Source organism: Dromaius novaehollandiae, chromosome W (assembly GCF_036370855.1).
Source record: "Dromaius novaehollandiae isolate bDroNov1 chromosome W, bDroNov1.hap1, whole genome shotgun sequence".
Taxonomy (NCBI): domain Eukaryota; kingdom Metazoa; phylum Chordata; class Aves; order Casuariiformes; family Dromaiidae; genus Dromaius; species Dromaius novaehollandiae.
This window is the reverse complement of record NC_088130.1, coordinates 14,320,235-14,341,136: the sequence shown is the minus strand read 5'-3', so window position 1 is coordinate 14,341,136 and position 20,902 is coordinate 14,320,235. Positions and strand designations below refer to the sequence as shown.

At 36.6% G+C, this 20,902-nt stretch overlaps 1 protein-coding gene across 5 annotated transcripts in view; it reads right to left on the bottom strand.

Annotated features, from left to right (window-relative positions):
* LOC135324150 (polycomb group RING finger protein 3) overlaps positions 1-20,902 on the bottom strand; it is an 82,344-nt gene that overhangs the window by 20,502 nt on the left and 40,940 nt on the right. For 4 of the 5 annotated variants that reach the window (XR_010385494.1, XM_064499742.1, XM_064499739.1 and 1 more), the window contains 7 exons: positions 19,376-19,418; positions 11,789-11,906; positions 7,597-7,693; positions 4,829-4,884; positions 3,717-3,827; positions 2,656-2,744; positions 626-763 (listed from right to left, as the gene is read on the bottom strand). Coding sequence is in view for 4 of the 5 variants with exons in the window: in XM_064499742.1 (XP_064355812.1) it covers positions 626-763; positions 2,656-2,744; positions 3,717-3,827; positions 4,829-4,884; positions 7,597-7,693; positions 11,789-11,897 (600 nt within the window). In the remaining variant the exon portion in view is untranslated. The remainder of the gene's footprint in view (positions 1-625; positions 764-2,655; positions 2,745-3,716; positions 3,828-4,828; positions 4,885-7,596; positions 7,694-11,788; positions 11,907-19,375; positions 19,419-20,902) is intronic. The other variant, XM_064499741.1, reaches the window with a different exon arrangement.

The following is a 20,902-nucleotide window of genomic DNA, read 5'->3' as shown; positions in this document are numbered from 1 at the left end:
CCCTTCTGCTCAGAGTAGGCAGCAGCAGCTGATACTACACAAGGCTGAGTTTCACTCAGAGTAGAGGAGCAGAAGAAAGTCTATGTGCTGCTTTCCATTAAATTGGTCTTTCAGTATTGCCCAAGTGTTACCATCTATCCTCTGCATTGAGTGAGAAATCTCTGCTGGGGCAGGGTATCCCTTCATTTAGGCCACCAAACAAAGCATCTTGCAGGAGTCAGTTTTAACACAGGTGGAAGCACATAACCAAGCCTTTTGGCTCAATTACTTAAAACTGGACATGGAATACCATGCTGAGATGCACTATCAACTCTGTATAAACTGAAGAACCAGTAAGAGCTACATCTCCATTGTATTTTTATTTTTTTTTGGGGGGGGGGGGGAATAAAAGGGAAGATGACCAGCATCCCTAAATTAAAAGGGGGTAAGGGAAACTAAATTTGGAGAAAAACTTATTTGTCTGCATTCAGCTCCTTAACCTAAATAGCCATTTTCTATTCCTTTATATCAGGAAATAGTGCGTGCTTCAATTTTTTGAAAATCTGGTTAGAAGGGAAGATGCTGTTTTGAACATAATCCATAAGATTTTCATTTACAAAATCATTTTTAAACATTAAAACTTTACCTCATTAAAAGAAGAAAGGTTAAGTTTTTTAGCAATGAACTTCTTTAGATGCAAGACCGTTGCTTGTGCTGAGCAGCGAATCCATTTTCGTTTCAATCCACGTAATTTGCTGCTATTGCATTCTAGGCAGATGCTTACCTTTAGGGAAAAGCAAACACAGTCAGGGCTGGTTGACAGGATTATCTGCAGTCCTCATTATGCATACCACATGCAGCCTTTATTAGTCCAACAAAAAGGTGAAAATGTATAATACCAGTATTCTTTAAACTGAAATGCATGCAGTCCCACTAAAGAAAAGGTTATCTAGTATTTTGTCAGCTCACTGTTAAGCACCATTCAACCCAAAAGGGATCTGGACAAAAGTTCAAGGCAAAACTTTAGGGCTGCCTTGTTCCAGAGCTTTAATCTAACTGCAGAGGTTACAACTACTTCAGAAGGAGCCTAGGTCAAGGCCAAAGTGAGATATCTAATATGAAAACCCATCAGGGCCCTGAATGCATTCCCCTCCCCCCTGGGGGTTTGGCTGCCTGGGCTCAGGGCAAGCTTTGATAAGCAGCTGTCTGGCCATGAAACTGTTGTGAAGAAAGAGCTGTTTGAGAAAAAGCTGGAAGAATACTCAGTGGGGGCTCCCTCTGCTCCACTTGGCAGTGTCATTTAAGATAAAGTTCTCGCCCTTGGTCCCCCTGCCTGAGCTATGTTGCAGCCATGCCTGTGCCTGGGCATATAGTCCATTGATCCAGACCCACAGATTAGACTTCCTGGCTTGACCTTGGACCTGCCTCATCACTATGGAATTGGCTTGGTGATCACTGCACTGTGCCTGGCCCTGGTTACTGCTATCTCTGGACCTGACCCCAACTTGCTGACTTTGCTTTCTGGCTTAACCTTGGGCCTGCCTCATCACTACAGATTTACCTGGTGATCACTAGACTGTGGCTGAACCTGGCCACTGTCACCAGACCTGCTCTGCTCTCCTTGTTCAGGTGCTGTGGGACTGAGCCCCTCGTTGGTGAGGCCACTGCCCCTGCCTGCCTTGCTGTCACCCTCAGCTCCCAGCCCACCTGCCCCCATGGAGCAGTAGCCTGCCCTTGCTGCTCCCTGACAAAACCATTATCAGTTTTTAATGACTCTTTCTAATGTAACCTCTGAATCCAATAACATATTTTAATATTTAAAGCATGTTTTAAAATAATATTTTGAACTTTAAAATTAATTGATGCAGATGATGTAACAAATTTTTGAAGTTCAAAAGATTAGATGAAAAAATTACCTTTTGATCTCTGTGCTTCAATTCTCTCTTCTTTTCTCAACCATTTATTTTGTTTATTTAGTCTAAGCTCTTTATGACAAGTTTTATTCTGTACACTTAAATGATCTAGTACAAAGCACAATCCTGCTGAATGCTACCATTACACTATCATTGAATGGAAAAATCAATCCAAATTTAATTTACTCTGGACACAGCTAGCAGGGAAACATGAAGGCAGTGACTTGTGTATTCCAATAACAGGTTTCATACTTAAACAGGTTTTGTGTTTAAAACTTGATGCTGGATTTTCTGGCCTTCATGTTATTTTTATGGTAGAGGGCTAACACTGTCTTAGATTTAAAGGTTTAAAATAAATATTGAGTAAAAAAATGCTTTTCATTCTAATTATTGAAACATATTCAGTTCTGATGCATCAGAATGGCATGGGGGGGGTAGACCCTTTCAGATAAAGGGCCCAGATGACTTGAAATCTAGTTGAGATGAAAACCAACACAGGATTTAGCCAATACTCATGAAACTCAGAAATAGTTAGAACTATCAAACCTTAATGAAAATCTGAAAAAAGAATTTCTCCACAGATACCTAAAAAAAACAAAGATGAAACTCAAGTTTACACAAAAGCATGGGAGAACCCTGTATCTTGTCTCTGTCAGAGGGAAGAAAAGTTTATCAAAGAAAAATAATCATTTAAAGTGGAACAGGACCAAAGCTGAAAGACAAAATAATACTAAGAAATGCCCTATACCAGAAGTATGCCCACCTGTTCATCACTTCGATGATAGTCATTATCTTCTTCCTGTTTTTCCTCAGAAGTTTCTTTGTTTGAATTTTCATCTGTTTTAGTTTCACCTTTGAGAAGAAAGCAGAGAATTACAATAATTAAATTAAACATATCAGATGACAGGTAATCCTGAAACAAATTCAAGACTAAAAGCAATTGTTTTTTTGTCTTGTTTTGTTTTGGTTTTCAAAGTATTTAGGCTCATCAGAGCATGATCAGTTTCTCTTCTAACCAGGATAAAAGTTGGAAAGCAGTTTAATCTTTGGTAGCAGAGATACATGTGCTGCACCTACCCTTCCTGCCTTCCTGGACACTAATCCAAAGCTTCCCAAAAAATCAGTAAGATGTAACAATTCCCTTCAGTTCAAGACACCTTGCTACAAATTTGTCAGGGCACATTCACTGTTCTGTAAAACTGGTATACTCTCCTGACAGTCACAAGTTTTAGAATTCTTTTGCCCTAGAATGAATACACACACACACTCTCTCACACACACACTTTAAGTATAACCACCGCACCATTTCTATCACAAAATTACACTTAACATCAGCAGTTTCTGAAGTTAACGTGATTAAAACAGTACCATTCAGGACTGGGATAAAGAGTAACCTTTTCCAGACCCAAGTCGTGGCTGTCCACTCATGCAACACCAGCTGCCAACAGGCCCACACAGTCAAAAGTGGGAACAAGTATAGAGCACAGCCCGCAACATAACCAACTCCGCTAGCAGCCCAGAAGCAAGATATCATCATAGAGTTCCCACATAGACACTACTGAAGATCGTCACCAGAAACATATTACAGCCAGCTAAAAGAACACATTCTGTAAACAAGTGTAATGCAGAACAGCAGTACTGCACTCAGATGGTGATTTCAAAGCTCTAGATAGTCCAATATACAAGCACAAGCAAGCATTGTACAATACTATACAACAATTATGAGTGCTAATAAATATTAGCTAGATACCTACCTCTGACAGATCCTTTTAGCAACTTAATGGCAGCCTCCCCCCCCAACAGAATAAACAGAAGACCATTTACCATTGCGATGTGAATCTAGATGCTGCTTTGCAGAGCATGTCTCCCCTTTGATGTCCCCTGGTACTTCCATACCCAGTTTGTGGTAGAATTCCCTCTGCTTTTTCATTTCCGCTGTTTAAAATTGTAAATATTTGTCACTGTAATAAAGTTCTAGCACAATATTTATCAAGCTATTTCAAAACCCTCCTCTGTCCTGTAGAAGCAGCTTGTCAGGCAAGAAGTGGTATTATCACTTTTTGATACTTCTCTACCTTTTCTGCCATAATCGACTTACCCCAGATCTTATACTCCAGAGGCAGAATACTACCAAGTAATTTGCAGAGCTACTATTACACCATTGTGTTATTACAGATGAAATATTTTAAATACTATACCATACTTTGTATTTTTCCTCCTTCAATATTTCTGTCAAAACATTGTTTTTGAATTTGTATCCCTATTTCTGATTTTCAATATCCTAGAAATATTTTTTAAATAATCTCTTTACCTAGACTTGCTTATAAATGTCTGATAATGTCCTCACTTGACAGCTTAACTGAATTGAAATATTCTACTTAAATAAAAGCAGCAACACACCACTGAAAAATAATATTGAACAGTTACTATAAAGCATTCCTTTAGTTCAACAGATCCATTGTCAAAGTAGATTATGAGAACACAAATGCAAAGGTACCTGCTAGCAAAGGCTTTAAGCACATCTTAGAAAACTTCATGGAAACTAAAAGTAATTCTACATTAGTATTCTACCTCTGAGAACTCTGCAAAGCTGACACAAAAGGCATGAATACACAGTTTAACAAAGAAGAATGTATTCAAGTTATAGAATGCCAACATGAGAAAGTTGTAGTGCTACTTAGTTTTACATAATGTTACATTTCCCTTAAATAACACCAGTATTTTCATTACTGATTTTTTTTCAGCAACGCTGCTAGTACTAGTCTAAAATTAAAACAAGCACTGAAGTATAGAGGAGAAGTAGTGCTAGAACTGGAACAAGTGAAGATGGTATTTTTCACCCCCACACACTTTCCTCACCTTCCCTTTTCTTTAATGCAAAGGAAGTATGTATAAAGCTAACATTCAGTAAAAATAGGTCATACCAGAAAACTTACCTTCTTGGAGGCCTGGCACAAGTTTGTAAACAATATCTTGCATTGTTCTATCATGACTAGCAGGAAAAAAAATGAAGGTTTAAATTAGCCATCTTGATTAAAACATTTTTCTTAAAGAGATTCAGAATTAAATCGACTCTACAAACCTCTGAAGTCTTGTAAGAAAAAAATATTGATCTTGGATACCCGAAATATCAAACAGGAAATGAGAGTAACAAGAAAGGAATACAGATAAGGTCCAGGCGAAGACAGGAACTGACAGAAAAATTAACAGAAGTGCTAGGATGGATGGTCTTTATGATGCAAAGGATGGCATCCTATGTGAGAGGTTTCCACCTGCATCAAGGCATGTATATCAGTAATGTACTCTCAAAATTTCTTGACAATTTTAACAAAGGCATATTTGGCTCAAACCAAACATGGCTAGACTGTTTCTTATCCCTTTTGATTAACATCTCATGTTGCTGGGTTGTTTAGTTATCCATACTGGGCTTTTTCAAAAACATGAGGAAAAAAAGCCTATAGAGGAAAAAAAGACTTGCACAAAGGAAAGAAAATTTGACTTTGCTCTTAATCCAACATTTTATCCAAGTACACCATCCTGTAGCTCAGAATCTCATCTAGCTAAAAAGGGTGGAACAAAAAAGACAGACTGATCCAACATAAGGCAGGAACTGGTAGAGGAGTAGGACTGGTTAAGATTCTAAACTTCTGTTCTCCAACTCACCTAGGTAGCACTCTGATGTTTTCAACCAAAGTTTAACTACTAAGCTGCCATTTTCTGTACTACTCTAAAATAAGTGACCTGAAAGGACCAGAACATTACCCCAACTTCCAAACTATAAATAAAATCCAATACAACTTAAAATGTCAGCCTCAGCTGCTACCAGGGCATTACCCTAGAAGAGTTTACAGTACCAAACTCCAGCTTTGACTCTCAGGTTTGGATTTTTAAGTGTCATTTACAGATTGCAGGAACATCTCCAAAAACATTTCAACATAAATGAGTGATTTTAGCCACCAGCATGAGAGCAGAGGCGAGAATTTAACAGCATTCCTAGTCATGAAATGAGATGTGCTTGGTTTACCTATTCCCCAGATGGATGGGGATGAATTAGATCACAGATTTATGTAACTAAGACATAATACAAAATTCCTCCCTATTAATTCTCTATTGAAAAAACTGACAGACTTCCAAAAGCAGGATGGACAAAGGCTATCTGTTTTGATCTTTAAGGAGCATTATTTTGTAACTAGCTCAGGAAAATACTTCCCCAGAAGGGCATCCTCATTTTTTGTGACCAACCAATAACCCCTAAAATGGAAGAAGGCTCAGAGGAGATGGGCAATGGTGAGGTGCCCATGAAGCTCAGGAATGGTGTAGGATGTGACTCATTAATCACAGCTGTTGCACAGAGAACTGACTTTATCTCAACACAAAGGGGACCAGAGGGTGACCTTGGTTTTAGATTCAATGGCCACAAACAACTGTCAAATCCACTTCTAGCTGTATTCAACTTGAGGCTATGCTTCCAGGCCTCTCTTGGTATTGAAAACAGCCTTCTGAACCAATACATGGATGTATTCTTGTAGCTGTACAGAGGACAACCACGTTGCCTTAAGTGCCATTTGTTCCTTCTTGCCTATTGGCATGGATTTGTCATTATTGTTTTGTCATATTTCAAAATACACTCTAGTATAATCTCTATGTCATTCTTGGAAGGTACAAGTAAAGGTTTTGAGCAATTCAGAAAGTTTTTATAGGACATCCACAGTTTTCATTGAATGTAGAGAGAGAAATCAAATACATTTCCTATAGCCACTGCTTCAAACTGAGAGGTGCACATTTGAAGCAGTGCCACAAACAAAAAGAAACTTTGCATGGAGGTAGACAAAAGTCTACTCGACATGCAGCAGCTATTGTGAACACACTGTCTCAATAATTTTCTATTAGTGAAAGTTGATATGGTATAGATCTCTAGAGCAGATCCAGCCAAGTCAGATGGTATAAACATTTGACCAATGCCTTAGAAATATTTTAAATGAGAGGAAACTGTTGGAAGAAAAAGAAAGATATTGTACAAATAAACAGAAAATACACTGAAAAAGAAGGAAATTGAGACACAACACCCCATTCATGTCAGGTCACACAGTAAGGGAGCCCTGCGTGGGAATGGAAAGAAGTAGGCGCAAATCTTTCAGAGACTGTTCCATTCAAGAGGTTGAAGCCATTAGTCTAACTTTTTTGCTGCTAACTTTTTTGCTGCTAACTTTCTCATCTGCACCTATGAACTAAACAGTTATTTGAAAGATTAAATCAGCAATAATGCTGTTTATTTCCAAAGTCTTTGAACATCATTGTATCAGTCACTGAAAAGCACCGTCCAATTGCCAGTCATTGTTCTGAAGATTTAGTACAAGTGTAATTCATGTAGATGTTCTATATGTATAACCTCTACAATCCAGGTATACAAAATAAGAAGTGACTAAATTAAACTTCACTCAGGAATTAAACAATAAAGTCTATTGTGTTTGCCTGATTCAAGAGCAAAGTATTTGCCTCAAAAGAGTTGCAAATTCACAGCAGAATTCAATACCTTACCTCCATTATATAAATCTTTTATCTTCTAATCAAGCTTCTTTTTATATGTTTAAAATATCGATAGGCAAATTAAAAAAAATCTAGAGAGAAGTTGTGCTGTATCTGAGAGGTTTATACAGTCCAGAGAGTTGCTAGTTGTGCTTTTCCCTTCATGCTGCACACTTACCCAATATACTGTAATGGATGGCTCTGGTGTATAACAATTCTACATGTTGGACAGGTGTTGTTTTCCTCCAAATACTTCACCAAGCAGCTTCTACAGACTAATAACAAGAACATTAATAAATAGAAAGAAATTAAACAAGTATGTAGCTGTATTTTGACAAAAAGAAGCTTGCTTATATACGGTTAAAGAGCCACATGGCGCTGAAACTCAAAGTTAATTTTTAATACCATTTAAGCATGTCTAATCATTTAACACACAATTTCCACTATTTTTCATGAACATTCTCAATACAGAAAAGTGATGCATTGCAATTACAGTAAGAAAATTATATCTAGTCAGAGTCTTCCTAATAAAACATACTTAAACTGTTTGTTAGAACACAGTCCCAGTCCCAAAGTTACTAGAACAGCATTTCAAATAGGTCAGCACCATACTTACTTGCACTGTTCAGCTTTCACAAAGGATGTTACAGACACTGTATGCCATTAAAATACCTAGCCAATTTGCTGTGAATCATGGTTGCGTGCAGAAGAAAAATGTGCTATGATAATAAACCTGTGGCAAAGGAATAATTTCTTTTTCCTCAAGTCAGATGCTTTTTAAAAGAACGAAAAGCTTTGAATACAATGGATATTCAGGTGCAATTTTACTTTTAACTTTCACAAAATACATTACGATTAGACATTAATCAGAAAATTAAATGAGAAAAGGTCTTTAGTATATAGGTAAAAACTGTTAAAGCAGACAGATACTATAGAGCAGCATGCTTTGGGGACTGTTTCCAAGTCTATACACAACTATGTATTTGTTTCAAAGAAAACCAATTCCCTCATTTTAACCAGTACTACTGTTTCTCCACAAAATAATAATAATAAAAAGTACAGCATAAAGTGATTTCCTGATCTGAAGTTATAAACAAACTCCAACTCAAAATTCAGAAATGAAAAAAGCTAGTTACCTAAATTATACTGTTTTTGTCTATTAAAAAAAGGAAAAATGTTTTCCTTAAACAGCAATTCCTTTAATCTTAGGTAGTGTTACAATGGCCCTTATAGTATAAGGCAGGAAAATTTCTGTAGCTATAGTGCCATCTACCTCTCAGACAAGATGATGGTTTGTTTGTATAAACATTAGTTAAAGCCAAAAAAAAGTCATTATTTTTGCTTTGCTGCTGCTTTTTTATATATATATTCTATAATGTTGTGACCCACCAATAACCCCTACAATGGAAGAAGGCTCAAAGGAGATGCGCAAGGGCAAGCTGCCCCATGAAGCTCAGGAATAGTGTAGGATGTGACTCATTAATCCTTGCTGTTGCACAGAAAACTGACTTTATCTCAACACAAAGGGCACCAGAGGGTGACCTTTGTTTTGGATAAGCAGCCATAGCTGTTAATTGGACCAGGTGTAAATGTTTCTTCCTGAGCTGATCAGAAGAATGTGGGTGTCTCCCTGAGATAGCCAGACCAGCATGGGGGAAGTGTATACATGGCTCAGCCCAACATAGACTATAAAACCTGAACAACTATCAAAGGAATTTCAAAGAGAGCAACAGGCTTGAGCTGGCTTCAACCCATGCGTTCCTTTGGGGCACCTGGGGACACCCAGCGTTGTGACGGTGAGCATGTTATAGAGACTGGTAATGGGGATCACATTGGTATTGTGATTGAACTGTATAAGTGTATACACTGGAATTGTGATTTTGGTATATTGCTGTATCACTCTGCTAAATCAAAAATCCTGTGTAACATTAAATATCTTCAAAGTAAACTTTTATATTAAACATTACACTCTCCATGTGTGTGGAATATCTAAAAGAACCTGGTCAGAGAGTACTGGACTCTGACAATTGTATTTACATATTTAAGATGACTTCATTGTTGGACCAATCCTAGCAGCTTTGCCTACTAAACCCAGATCTTGCATTGCAATCTGCTCCAGTGGAATATCATACTAGCAGATTCAGTTGCAAGGGTGAGGCCATAACCTGTTCACACCAAGTAAACAAAAGAAGAACCAAATGCATCTTCTAAATTCATTAACTTCCCATTTCCCATCAGTAGATCCTCCAGTTCAAATAAGCAGATATTGACCCCTACTAAACTGAACTCAGCACAGGTCAGTTCAGGTTCTGGCAGGTCAGCCCAAGCATAGCAACCATATAAATGCAGCTAAGATTGTTTATGGAGAGAGCCACAGCACTCCTAGATCAGCTCTTTTTACATAGGGTCAAGCCAAGATTAATAAGTCCTCCTGAAACTAGAAGTCCTAGGAGCATGGCACAGGGACAGACAATATGGGAGCCACTCTAGTCTGGAAGCAATAGTATTACCAGAGTTCTTCCAGAACTTTACTGAGAGTTACCTTGATAAAGTCTTTCCAAGTTATTTTCTTTGCACTAAGCATGGATGGCAGTGACACATGGCACCACAACCATGGAAGAAGAGGAGGTGGTGCTGCTCACCATTTGAGCAGCAGTTTGGGGGGAGGGGGTATCCTCACCAGCTAAAGAACATCCACTAGAAAACACATACTAGAGTCTATTCTCATTATTTTTTACAGTTCATTCCTATTAACTTTTTTCATATAGCCAATCCAAGAAATCAAGTTGATTTCTCATTATCTTGGAGCCCCAAATATAAAAATCTCTAAAGCTTTCCCTTTTATAGCATATGAAGATAGCTTTCACATATACACTCTAGTTCAGGTCATAATTACAAATGTCAAAGTTTAATAAAAGCTCCATTTCATTATCTGATGCTAACCTAGTATCATCAAGAAACAGATATAAACACAGAAAGACTTAACACTGAGTTAGAACATAATACACTGGTGAAGTTTGTCTCTGCTGACTCATAGGCCTGCTTGTCACAAACAAACTAAAAAAAAAAAAAAAGATACAAAGATACAAATGGAAAAACAAAGTGGGGAAATTCACTTTCCCTATAGCTGTTTTTGAAAGAGCTGTACCCCCATCCCCCACACCGACCACTTCAGGATCAGGTTCCATTAAGTCTCAAGACCTACCCTGACAAAGTGAGGAGTCCCCAAAACTCTGCAGGACAGAGAATTATGCAAATAGGGACAAATGAAATAATTCCCCCCCTGATTTGGGATGGAAACAGATGGGTGAGACTCTAGGAAGCAAAATTACAAGATAATTAATTCTCTGCTGATTAAGATATCTTAACAACCAGGACACTCATTCCTTCAAGTAAGACTTTCAAGGGCTGCCTTTTCCGAAACCCACAACACTGCCAGTATTAACAGATACAAGCAATACCAACACCCATAACATTTATTAAAGACTATAGGGCCATGTCTCCCCTCAGAATTAATACCATAAGCCTAAGGATGCACTCAGAAGCAATAAAACTTTCTGAAAATCTAAAGTTAAATAAGGGACACACCACAAGACAAAAAGCACTACAAGCTGGCAGTGAGACCTCCCTGGCTTCTCAAGCAAGCCCCATAGGATTGATCTAAAAATGCATTGCTATATACAAACCTGAGAAATGGCATGACCTATGTGAACTGAACACATCTCCTTGCAGTGCATGTTTCAGGGTAGCAGATAGATAAATAAATACATTTTAGAACAATGAAAAAGTGACCTTCTAGCTTTATGCAATTCCAATTTTAATAGTTGTTAACAGCAGCATTACAGGATTTGGGACAAAACAAAGCAAAAGCCTAGATTAGGGTTCTAAATGCTTTACTCCAAACTGAACACCAAGGACCTTTAGATTTGGAGCACATGGAGAAGGAACTCAAGAATGAGCAAAAAAGGCATGGGAAGAACAAGAAAAGCAAATACATTAAGGCTGATGAACAGTGCCTAGAAATCAAACACAGTGAAAAAAGTGATCTCTGCCAAATCCTGAGCACCATATCATCTCTGTAAAGCATGCCACATTCCTTCTATCATTCAGCAGAAAGACTATGTTTCTGAGCATATACATTACCAATTTATTATATATGTTTTCAAGTTTGTGCAGCACAAATATTCTCCTTATTTGTCTCATGAGACAATATATCGTTTTGTTGAAAAATCATAATTGCATAGCAAAGCTTGTATTATTTTGGCTGATATACAGTAAATTTTTAAACTTCAACTAAAAACTGTTAAAACATCTAGCACATCAAGTAAAAAACAATTTAAACTTAGTCACAAAATTATATTTCTACTTACAAGTATGTAAGCATTCTGTTACAGTGGTGGCATCAATCAGGTATCCATTGCACAGACGACAGGTTATATGGGCATTAATGTCCCAAAGCTTAATCTTTCTAGTCAGCATCTTTGGTATCTGTAAAAAACAAATCCCCCACATGAGGGGGGATGATCCTTCAGTAATTGGCAAAATACAAAATCAAAGGGAATAGGGCTGATTTGACAAATTTGGGCTAACCGCACTAAGTGTTGGCCTCACATCTCTATGGTTAGAGCATGATTTTGAATCCGTATATGAAAAATGAAGCTCAAAAGTAAAATAAAATGGGTTTCTTAAAAGTTAAAAATCAAGTTAAATAAAGAAAACATGACAAACCAAAACTGTTGTTCCATCAGTAGAGCTACACCCTGTTCTATTAAGAAACATGAAGTACAGAGCTTTCCCTGTCCCCCTTTCCACAACCACCATTAAAAGGAAGGCATTCAGAATTTAAAAATGAAATAGCTTTTTTTTCTAACCATTTTTTTCACAACATTGTCCATCACTGGTAGAGAAAACAGCATACAAAACACATGCTTTAATTAACAAATATACTGCTACCTTTTAAATAGATATTATCTTTCTGCTTATGGAATCTCAAAAAGAAGAGTAATAGAAATTAAAAAAAAATTAAAAGTCACTTCAAACTGTGTTAGGAAACTAAGAAACCTTTAACTCTCAAACATACAATTTTCATAAACATACAGCCAATGATTAAGATTCAAGCTTTCTAACCCCCCCCCCAATAATCGCAATTGAATACTTAAATTTATGTCCTGTCTATCCTCAGAATATATGGAAAACTAACCCTCTCCTGCTTTTAATACAAGAGCGCTTAAGTTACACAGTCTTTTCTCTCCCAAATACCCAGCTCTCTAGGAAAATGAGTATTTTGCTACGATGAAGATAACTTATTATCTCTCTCAAAGGAGGAAGCAAAAAATAGCTGCATTAACAGTACTGGAAGGCACAAACAGTCAAAGAAGAAAACCTTGGTAGATGGGGGGGTGTATGTGTATATACATATATATATATATATCAAGGTATTTATATATACCTTGATGATACTGTGTACCATTTTTCATTCCTTCTGATTAAAATACAAGAGAGGATAAGTTACCCAGGAAGCAGATACATTCTGATCCACAAAAAAACCCTTATGTGGGCAGTTTTAAATATGATGATAAAGAATCCACTTGCTTATACATATATATCAAAAAGAAAATTACACTGGTAGAATAAATGACAGCATTAGATTTAAATAAAACAGGAAACTAAACTGGTTTATAATCTGTTACATTTGCTTCCCACACTGCAGATATTATCAGATTACCTTGCTCTTTGGTAAAGTGACTGACTAGACATGGCTCACAAACACTTATTTTAATTTAGTTTATTTTGGAATACATTTCAGAATTTGAATAATGAAACATTTTTCACAGTATGCAAAGTTTCAGACAGGAATATGACAAGATGGCGGCATGACCCGTAAGTTTTTTAAATGTAGAAAAAGATTAAGGTAAATGGACTAAGTGGTAAACTAAGCATAAAGAACTATCAGAAGCTAAACTTTCAAACTAATCTGAAAGATATCAGCATTGAAAAAAGTACATTACATTCCATTATAAACTACTGAAGTGCATTTTCTCTCAAGCACTGTAAAATCTATACTGTGTGATATAAGAGTAATTGAAGACTTCCATCCAGGTCTTAGGGCTAAGCAGTAAAAGATACAGAACCCAAATTTGTTTTATGGTGTTTGAGATTTCATTAACCTAGTAACTAGCTGTCAAAGAAGAATGAAAACATGACTTGTTTGCACAGTATATCAGATAGATCAGAATCTATACCAGAGAACTTGATTACTTTTCTAATCCTTATTTTATAGCTAAGTTTCCAAACAATTGAAGAGCAGCCACATATTTAACAGTTTCAAGATAGCATATGAGGTCTCCAGTTAAAAAAGCTGCATGTACTACAGACATTTCTAAAGCACAGGGGAAAAGCTATTTATGGCCATTCTTCAGAAATTCTTCAGGAGATGGCTTAAACTGTAGCAGTCGTTCGAACTACTACCCTTCTGTCAACCCTTCTGAAGGCAATGGAGAACATAATTTGTAATAGGCAAAAATAGTTAGGGAGGCTAAAAGGATACCTAAAATGGCAAACACACAGGCACAAAAATCAAATGCAACTCTAGTTATTTGACTAGGCAGGAATTCAGCAAAAATTATGGGTGTGCAGGGATTACCAAGGAGTGGATCGAAGCATTAACCAGGATGAGACGCTAAAGATATTATGGTGAAAACTGAAATAATGAAATAATTTCTTCTCTAGAGAACATTGGACAATTTTCCCCCACTATAGTAGAGACAAGCACTGCCAAATGAGGCATCACATGATGTACCACTAGAAAAAAAATAGCACTAACTTGTAAGAGTTCAGATAGGACAAAATATACTAAGATGTGAAATAACTATAGAATAAAGAAGATAAAAATGCTGCAAAATAGACAGCCTAATTAAAGCCAATTTTGCCAGAGAAATAGAGGATAGCAAAGATAATATACACATCTAGACAAACACCCATTGAATGAATGGGAAATAAAAATCAGATATTTTTTGGTAAAGGAAAAATACACATCCAGTAGAATCCCCTGATTACACCCAAGCAGTAAACAAACCTGGTGATGGTTTTATAGAACTTTTAAGGAGCCCAACAGAAAACTCAGTAGATGTTTAAGGAACAGACACTGGAAGCTATTAGCAGGAAGGAGAGGTACAGAAGCAACTTCTTCCAGGACATTAGTCACTTCGACTTCAAAATAAGATGCAAGCCACAATAAGAGATTTCTCTATAAGGCCTGACCCATACTGCCAACATGCAGCTGTTAAAACAAGAGAACAAACATTAACTACATATGCAGAGGTCCTGACATACAGCCTTCAGCACAAGATGAATCTCTGACAGGCAATCCAATTTTTAAGGTCCATAAGTAAGTTGGCAACATCAGATTTCAGTTTAGCCTGCATCTTGTGGGCTTGAGCCATACACGACTCAAGCTATGGGTTATCCTTTGCTCACAGAAGAGTCAAAGAATTGGGATGTATCAGCATTTTTCAAAATAGCTAAACCGTAACAGTGAAATGACTTAAAATGCTGTTTTAGAAGCAATGCCAGATATACTTGTAACTAGAAAGGCAGGAAGGAGCTAGTAGCAAAATGTACATTATGAAGATGTCAGTTTGGTTAGACTAGAGATACTGACTGACCTAGATCCTGGAGACAGACTGATGTGCTTCCCAACATTTTTTTTGAAGTCTGCAGAGGGAACATTGATTTATCACTCAAAAATACTCTTCAGTTATCATTATTCTTTCCCTTTAAAGTAACATCTGAAACAGGAAGCTCTGAGCCAACCTTGAGGCGATTCCCATTTGAGTTGAGATGTTTTGTTTAGAGAGGAAAAGAGAAAATTATTAAAAAAAATTACTGAGATAGATACATAAAGAAGAAATGAGAAGACTCAAATTACCACCTTATATGAGAAATTAAAATTAAGAATAGCAAACAATTTAAAAAATCCTTAGGAATAATGTAATTAGGTATTTCTCAGATCTGTTCTGTATCACATAAGAGGAAAGTGCATATTGTAAACCGAATTAAATCATCTCCCATTAACTAATTTTTCACCCTAACTAATGTATTTATGAAACTTAAATGGTCATGCTTCAAGATATAAAGCTACCATTGACAATACTTAGGAAGAAACTCCCCATGTGAGTAAATGGCTAACACAGGATTTCTTACGCATTTTTGTCTGGCATCTGTTAACAGCTATCACCTCAGACAGGGTACTAGGTTAGTTGAACCACAGGTCTGTTCTGGTGAGAAAATTCCAGTGTTCTATGACCTAATGCCCAACAAAAGTTCAAGTCATTTGCATCATCTAAAATAAACCAGATTTTATAAAATCACCACCAATGTATTTTTCCTGTAACTATACACACACAGAGAAGTACATTGTTGTAAGGAAAAATCTTTTGAATTATGTCTAATTAAAAGATTATAAGCAAATAGAGCACATACAAAAATTACAAAGCTATTAAAGTTGAACTATTTTGACAGCACATCATCATAAAGACATACCAAAAATAAACCCTAAAAACCCTAGTGTTAAACAATCTTAATTTCACTTATACTGTTATGAATGCACTCCCAGACTGTGTTGTGTTGATGTTTGCTGAAAGTTATTTCTATGTTACCAGTACTGAATTCAATATTTATTGAAGTCTAAGATTTTACAAGAGTCTAAATAGTTTACAAATTCCAGCTGAAATATTACTTAGCTTTGGGATTATCAATCAACTAAAAAAAATAGTTAATCCTTCTTCTACTGATGGGTTCCTATAAAAGCATCAAGACAGCTGTTCAGACAGTTTCAATAGTCTTTAAAAGGTTTCAACATCCACTTTTAGTGTCTAGCTAACAGTCTCAAAAGCTTAAATTAACCCAGCATTAACATCTATCACAAAGAGTGGAATAAAAGCATGTTTTCCTGCAGCTAGATTTCTCTAGATAATTCCACTTGAAGTAACATTATTCTGCTCAGACTACTGACACTTTCTGCACAGTCAATTAACCTGACACATGGCAGATAAGGAACAGCACTGTACAGCAAGCTTATACAAGGTCCAAAACAAAGTCGACCAGGAAGACTGAGATTAGCCAGCTTGCTTTAACTAACCCTATTCTTTAGGCAAATCCAAGCTTTCCTCTTAACTCCTTCTACCATATAATCTTTCAAAAAAGGGGATGAGATAGAAGGTAATTCCCCCCCCCTCCTATTTTGGAATTCAGGCAACAGGCTCTGTAAAAATCCCATCTTCCTGCCTCTTAATCAGCAAGCACCTTGTCCTAAAAGAAGCCAAGTGTGAATCTGGAAACTTTTCTAGAGCAAGCAATCCAACCTAATTTTGAAATTAAAAAGAAAAAAGAAATACCTCTGAATAGTAAATATATATTTATAGTATTCATAAACTGTAAGGTGGCTTGCAACATTCAAACACAACTTATTACACTATCCAATAGTTCAAACAAGAATTATAACTGAGGGAAGTCCTATGGCCTGTGTTAAACAAGAGATGGAATTGGAACATATTATCCCATACCTCCTGACTCTGTAATCTACTAACCTAGTACCCAGATTCTTACCTGCATTCAAGTTTAAATGCATTTTGTTCCAAATAAACAGGAAGTGCCCATGTAAAGCTCAGTCTATTTAAAATTGCAAAACAAATGAAATCACATGGTTTTCCCTATTAAGCAGGGAATCAAATACTAATACCTCATGCACTAGTCTATTCAAGTGATATGAAAGCCAAATTTCTTACCCTTTGGACTGTTCTCAAGCTGCACTGAGTACTTGAGGAAAACAATATCTGGCCATAATTGCATAGAAATCAACTCTACTTAATTAAGATAGCACAATCACAACATTTAAACATGGTTGTTTTAAGAAGACAACTGGCAGAAAAAGATTAGAGGTGAAAGTCAGACACTGTAGCTTTAAGTTACAACAAGAAGAGAGTATAAGTTTACCTTTTCAAAGCATCACCTAGGCTGAAGTCTTCTTGCATCAAATTGTTATTGTTAATTAAAAAAAAATCACATCGCCAAATTCAGGCTTCTGGATTAGACACTGATTTATAAACTCACTAGACTGCACTGGAGTTAATATGGGAAACACACCTGTATATTAACCAAAGATGGTTTTAGCTTGGTTTCCTTTAGTAACAATGCTTATGTGACCAGTCAGTGCATACAAAATGCATGCCCAAGAACTTCTGAATCTTTCACACAATTGCAATGAAGTTCAGAGGCAGAAATCTCAAAGATAATTATGTTCTTAAATAAAAGCAGACAGCCAAGGAGTAGAGACCAGGATTTGAACATTTGCACTTCATCCTCAGCTTTCGAATGTCTGTTTTCCAGAACTGAACACAACAAACCTTCGGCTGCCACCAAACCTCTATCGAAAATATTTGTTTTGTAGCGATTAGTGGAGAGGAACAGAAAAATCTTAGCTTAGCATAGCTCGTTTAAAAATTCAGTCATAGCCAATCAAGACAAATCTGTAGGATACAAAGCTTTATTAGCTTTGCTACTCAGAGTTACTTGTTTAAATAACCTACTACGGCAGAAAGTCTTAAACTGAGAAGTACTGTAAATAACTGTGAAATTCTGTGAAAATCTACTGAGTAATGACATTTGATCAGAAACATCTTACTGTTAACCCAGCCAGTAAGCGAGCACCAGAGTCATAAAATGATCCCCTACCCTCAAATCCATTACTGGAAGAGGAGGAAGCTACTCTCCACTCTAATTTCACAGTTTTTAAATGACAAAACCCTTCTCAGATAGAGGGTACCTCTTAAAATTAATCTGAGTCTCAGTTACTGAAAAAGAAAGTAGGAAACATGAAATGTGAGAAGTCAGCCCTTTGCAGGTTAGATCACTCTTTAGGACCCTCGCAAACAGAGCATAGAAGCCAGTGACACCAGAAGTTCAGTGAAGAGCCACTTTTAACCCAAAAGAGAAGTACTTTTTTTCACTAGGAACCATTCTTTAGTCAGAAACAAAAAAACCCACACTGTGACTGCCTTAAAGAAATAGGAGACCTAAAGTTTCAGAGACTCCTGAAGAGAAGGAAAAGTTTTCTTTTGAAAAATTAGAACAAGAGCACTGAAAAGATTGGGTGAGACCTAGCTTTCTGCAAGAATGAGAAACAAAGCCTATTTTTCTAAAACTTGTTCCAAATTGTAAGAAAGGGAACAGCTTCCCTACAATTTCTTGAATTAATCCTGAAATAGATAGGGAAAGAACTAGCAAATTTAATTTCTAGGAGACTGCTTTTGCTAGCAGCTGTAAAGCAGTGAATTATTCAGAGACAACATATTAACACTGGAGAAGAAGAAAAGAGGCAGACCTCTGAACAGATGGGACATGAAAGCCAAAACAAAATACAATCAGATCCAAATATCCAGCCAATATGCCAAAATGATTGTTTAAGACGATATTAGTAGTTCTTCATTTTGGTTCCAGATAATGTCATGTTATATCACACTGATGCTTGGAACAGTATCAGTGCCTGACTATCTGACAGCCCAAGTATTCTGCCAAGGGAGGAAGGGAGTAGGGGAAGCTACAAAGGTATTTGGAGTATATTCCCAACTTAAAGAAAATCTACAACAGGAGAGGGTAGAAGGGGGTAGGTGGGTGTCAGATAGTCAAGTATCCCCATTCATGCTATACTTTCTCTACTAAGGTAATGTCCTGTTAAAACTATCAACCAGAAGGGTAAGCAGTATATTATAGACCTCTTCAGTAAAGTCATGTCACTGACAAGACAGGTTTGAAGAAGAAGCTTTCAGAGATTTCAGCACTGAAAACTTATTAGAATAGACTCACAGAAAAAGAGGACAAGCAGAGACCCCCCTCAAAGGAGTGACTTTATCATTAGTGTATATGCTAGTCAGGAATATTTTGGGCTACATGAGGCATACCTCTTAAAACTGCATTTCTTTTCAGAGTCTGCCATCCAGAGACCTGAAAAGACAGAAAAATAATCTGAAAGTTAACATCCAAAACTCCTTAAAATCCAGCCACCACATAGAAATCTTAACCTACTAAGCTCTCCTAACACTACCTACATTTATTAATTTAAGACAATTCAAAAGAAAAAGAAACATTCATTTTTGACAAAGAAAAAAAGGAAAAGCCTGCCAGAATTAGAAGAAAAGGGAACTTTAGGAAACACCCATGTAACATCCTTCTATGAAAGGACACGCTTACCACAGAAAAGGACACTCAAAAATTCAAATAGTTCTGATACCATGTGGTGGCAAAAAGGCCAAAAAAATCAATTATCTGCACAAATGAGAATGACAGAAGAAATAGCTCACTTGAACCATAAGCTATGGACTATATAGATAAATAATTGGTCTGTTAAAAAGAAGATTTGGGATTGAAGATCCACAGCAAACAGTATTATTCTCAAAATATATTTAAAATATCTGCTCTCCATTTCAATGAGTTTGCAAAATATTTTCAGAAGGAAATCTGTCATATCTCCAAAATATTTGCATATTTTCCAACATAAAAGAAAAAATATTTTTCCATCACTTTACAGCCAGGGGATAATCACATGAACATTTTAGCTTGACAAAGGAAGGCAATTTTTTTTTATTAAGTTAATTCACAAAGGAAATATCCAGCTGTTATAAAGACAAATAATGAATACTACTTCTTTAACTTCCTCCTTCAAAATCAAAGGCATAGCCTGCAATTATTAATTTTGCTGTTATATTGTTTGAGGAAATTATAAACACTATGGTACAATGAAACATCATGACAGCACTAGGCAAGAACCAGAATGCAATGCAACTGAACAATCTCTCAGCGACTCCTTTGGGTACTGCTTTTACTGCATTCAGAGAAAAATTAACATTGCAACACTGAAAGCAGAGTAGAGTGGCATCAAATGCCCTTGTGTTGGTACCAACAACAACAATCTTCACACAGAGAATAGAAAATCCCCCAGTTATAGAGGAGAATGGACTTGAAGAGGCATCTGCTGCAACAGAATCCATTCCTTCAGCAAAATATGGACTAATTTATATTGTGGCTGAAGAAACTGAATTAAAGGTTTATCACCTGAGCATTCTGAAAACACATCACAACACAAACCTATGATCAATGATGTTTTCTAAAAGGGATTATCAAATATCTCCCCTTACTTGGAGAGGATACAGTAATGTTGCAGTTCAGATGGAAGGACAGAGTGGCATTCAACTTCTTGAGAGGGAAAACAAACAAAAAAGCCAGACTGGTCCTATACCACCATATGATTCATGCTCTGAATGCAGGAAGACAATGATGCGTTATGAAAGCTAAGAGTGAAGTACACTTCATTTTTGTATCTAGACCAGCTCTTGGTGACTGGGCAAGGATACTTACTAACCCTTAACACAAACATGTTCAGGGCCAAGTAAGTGCTAGTATTTTAACATGAATTTTATTTTATTTTATTT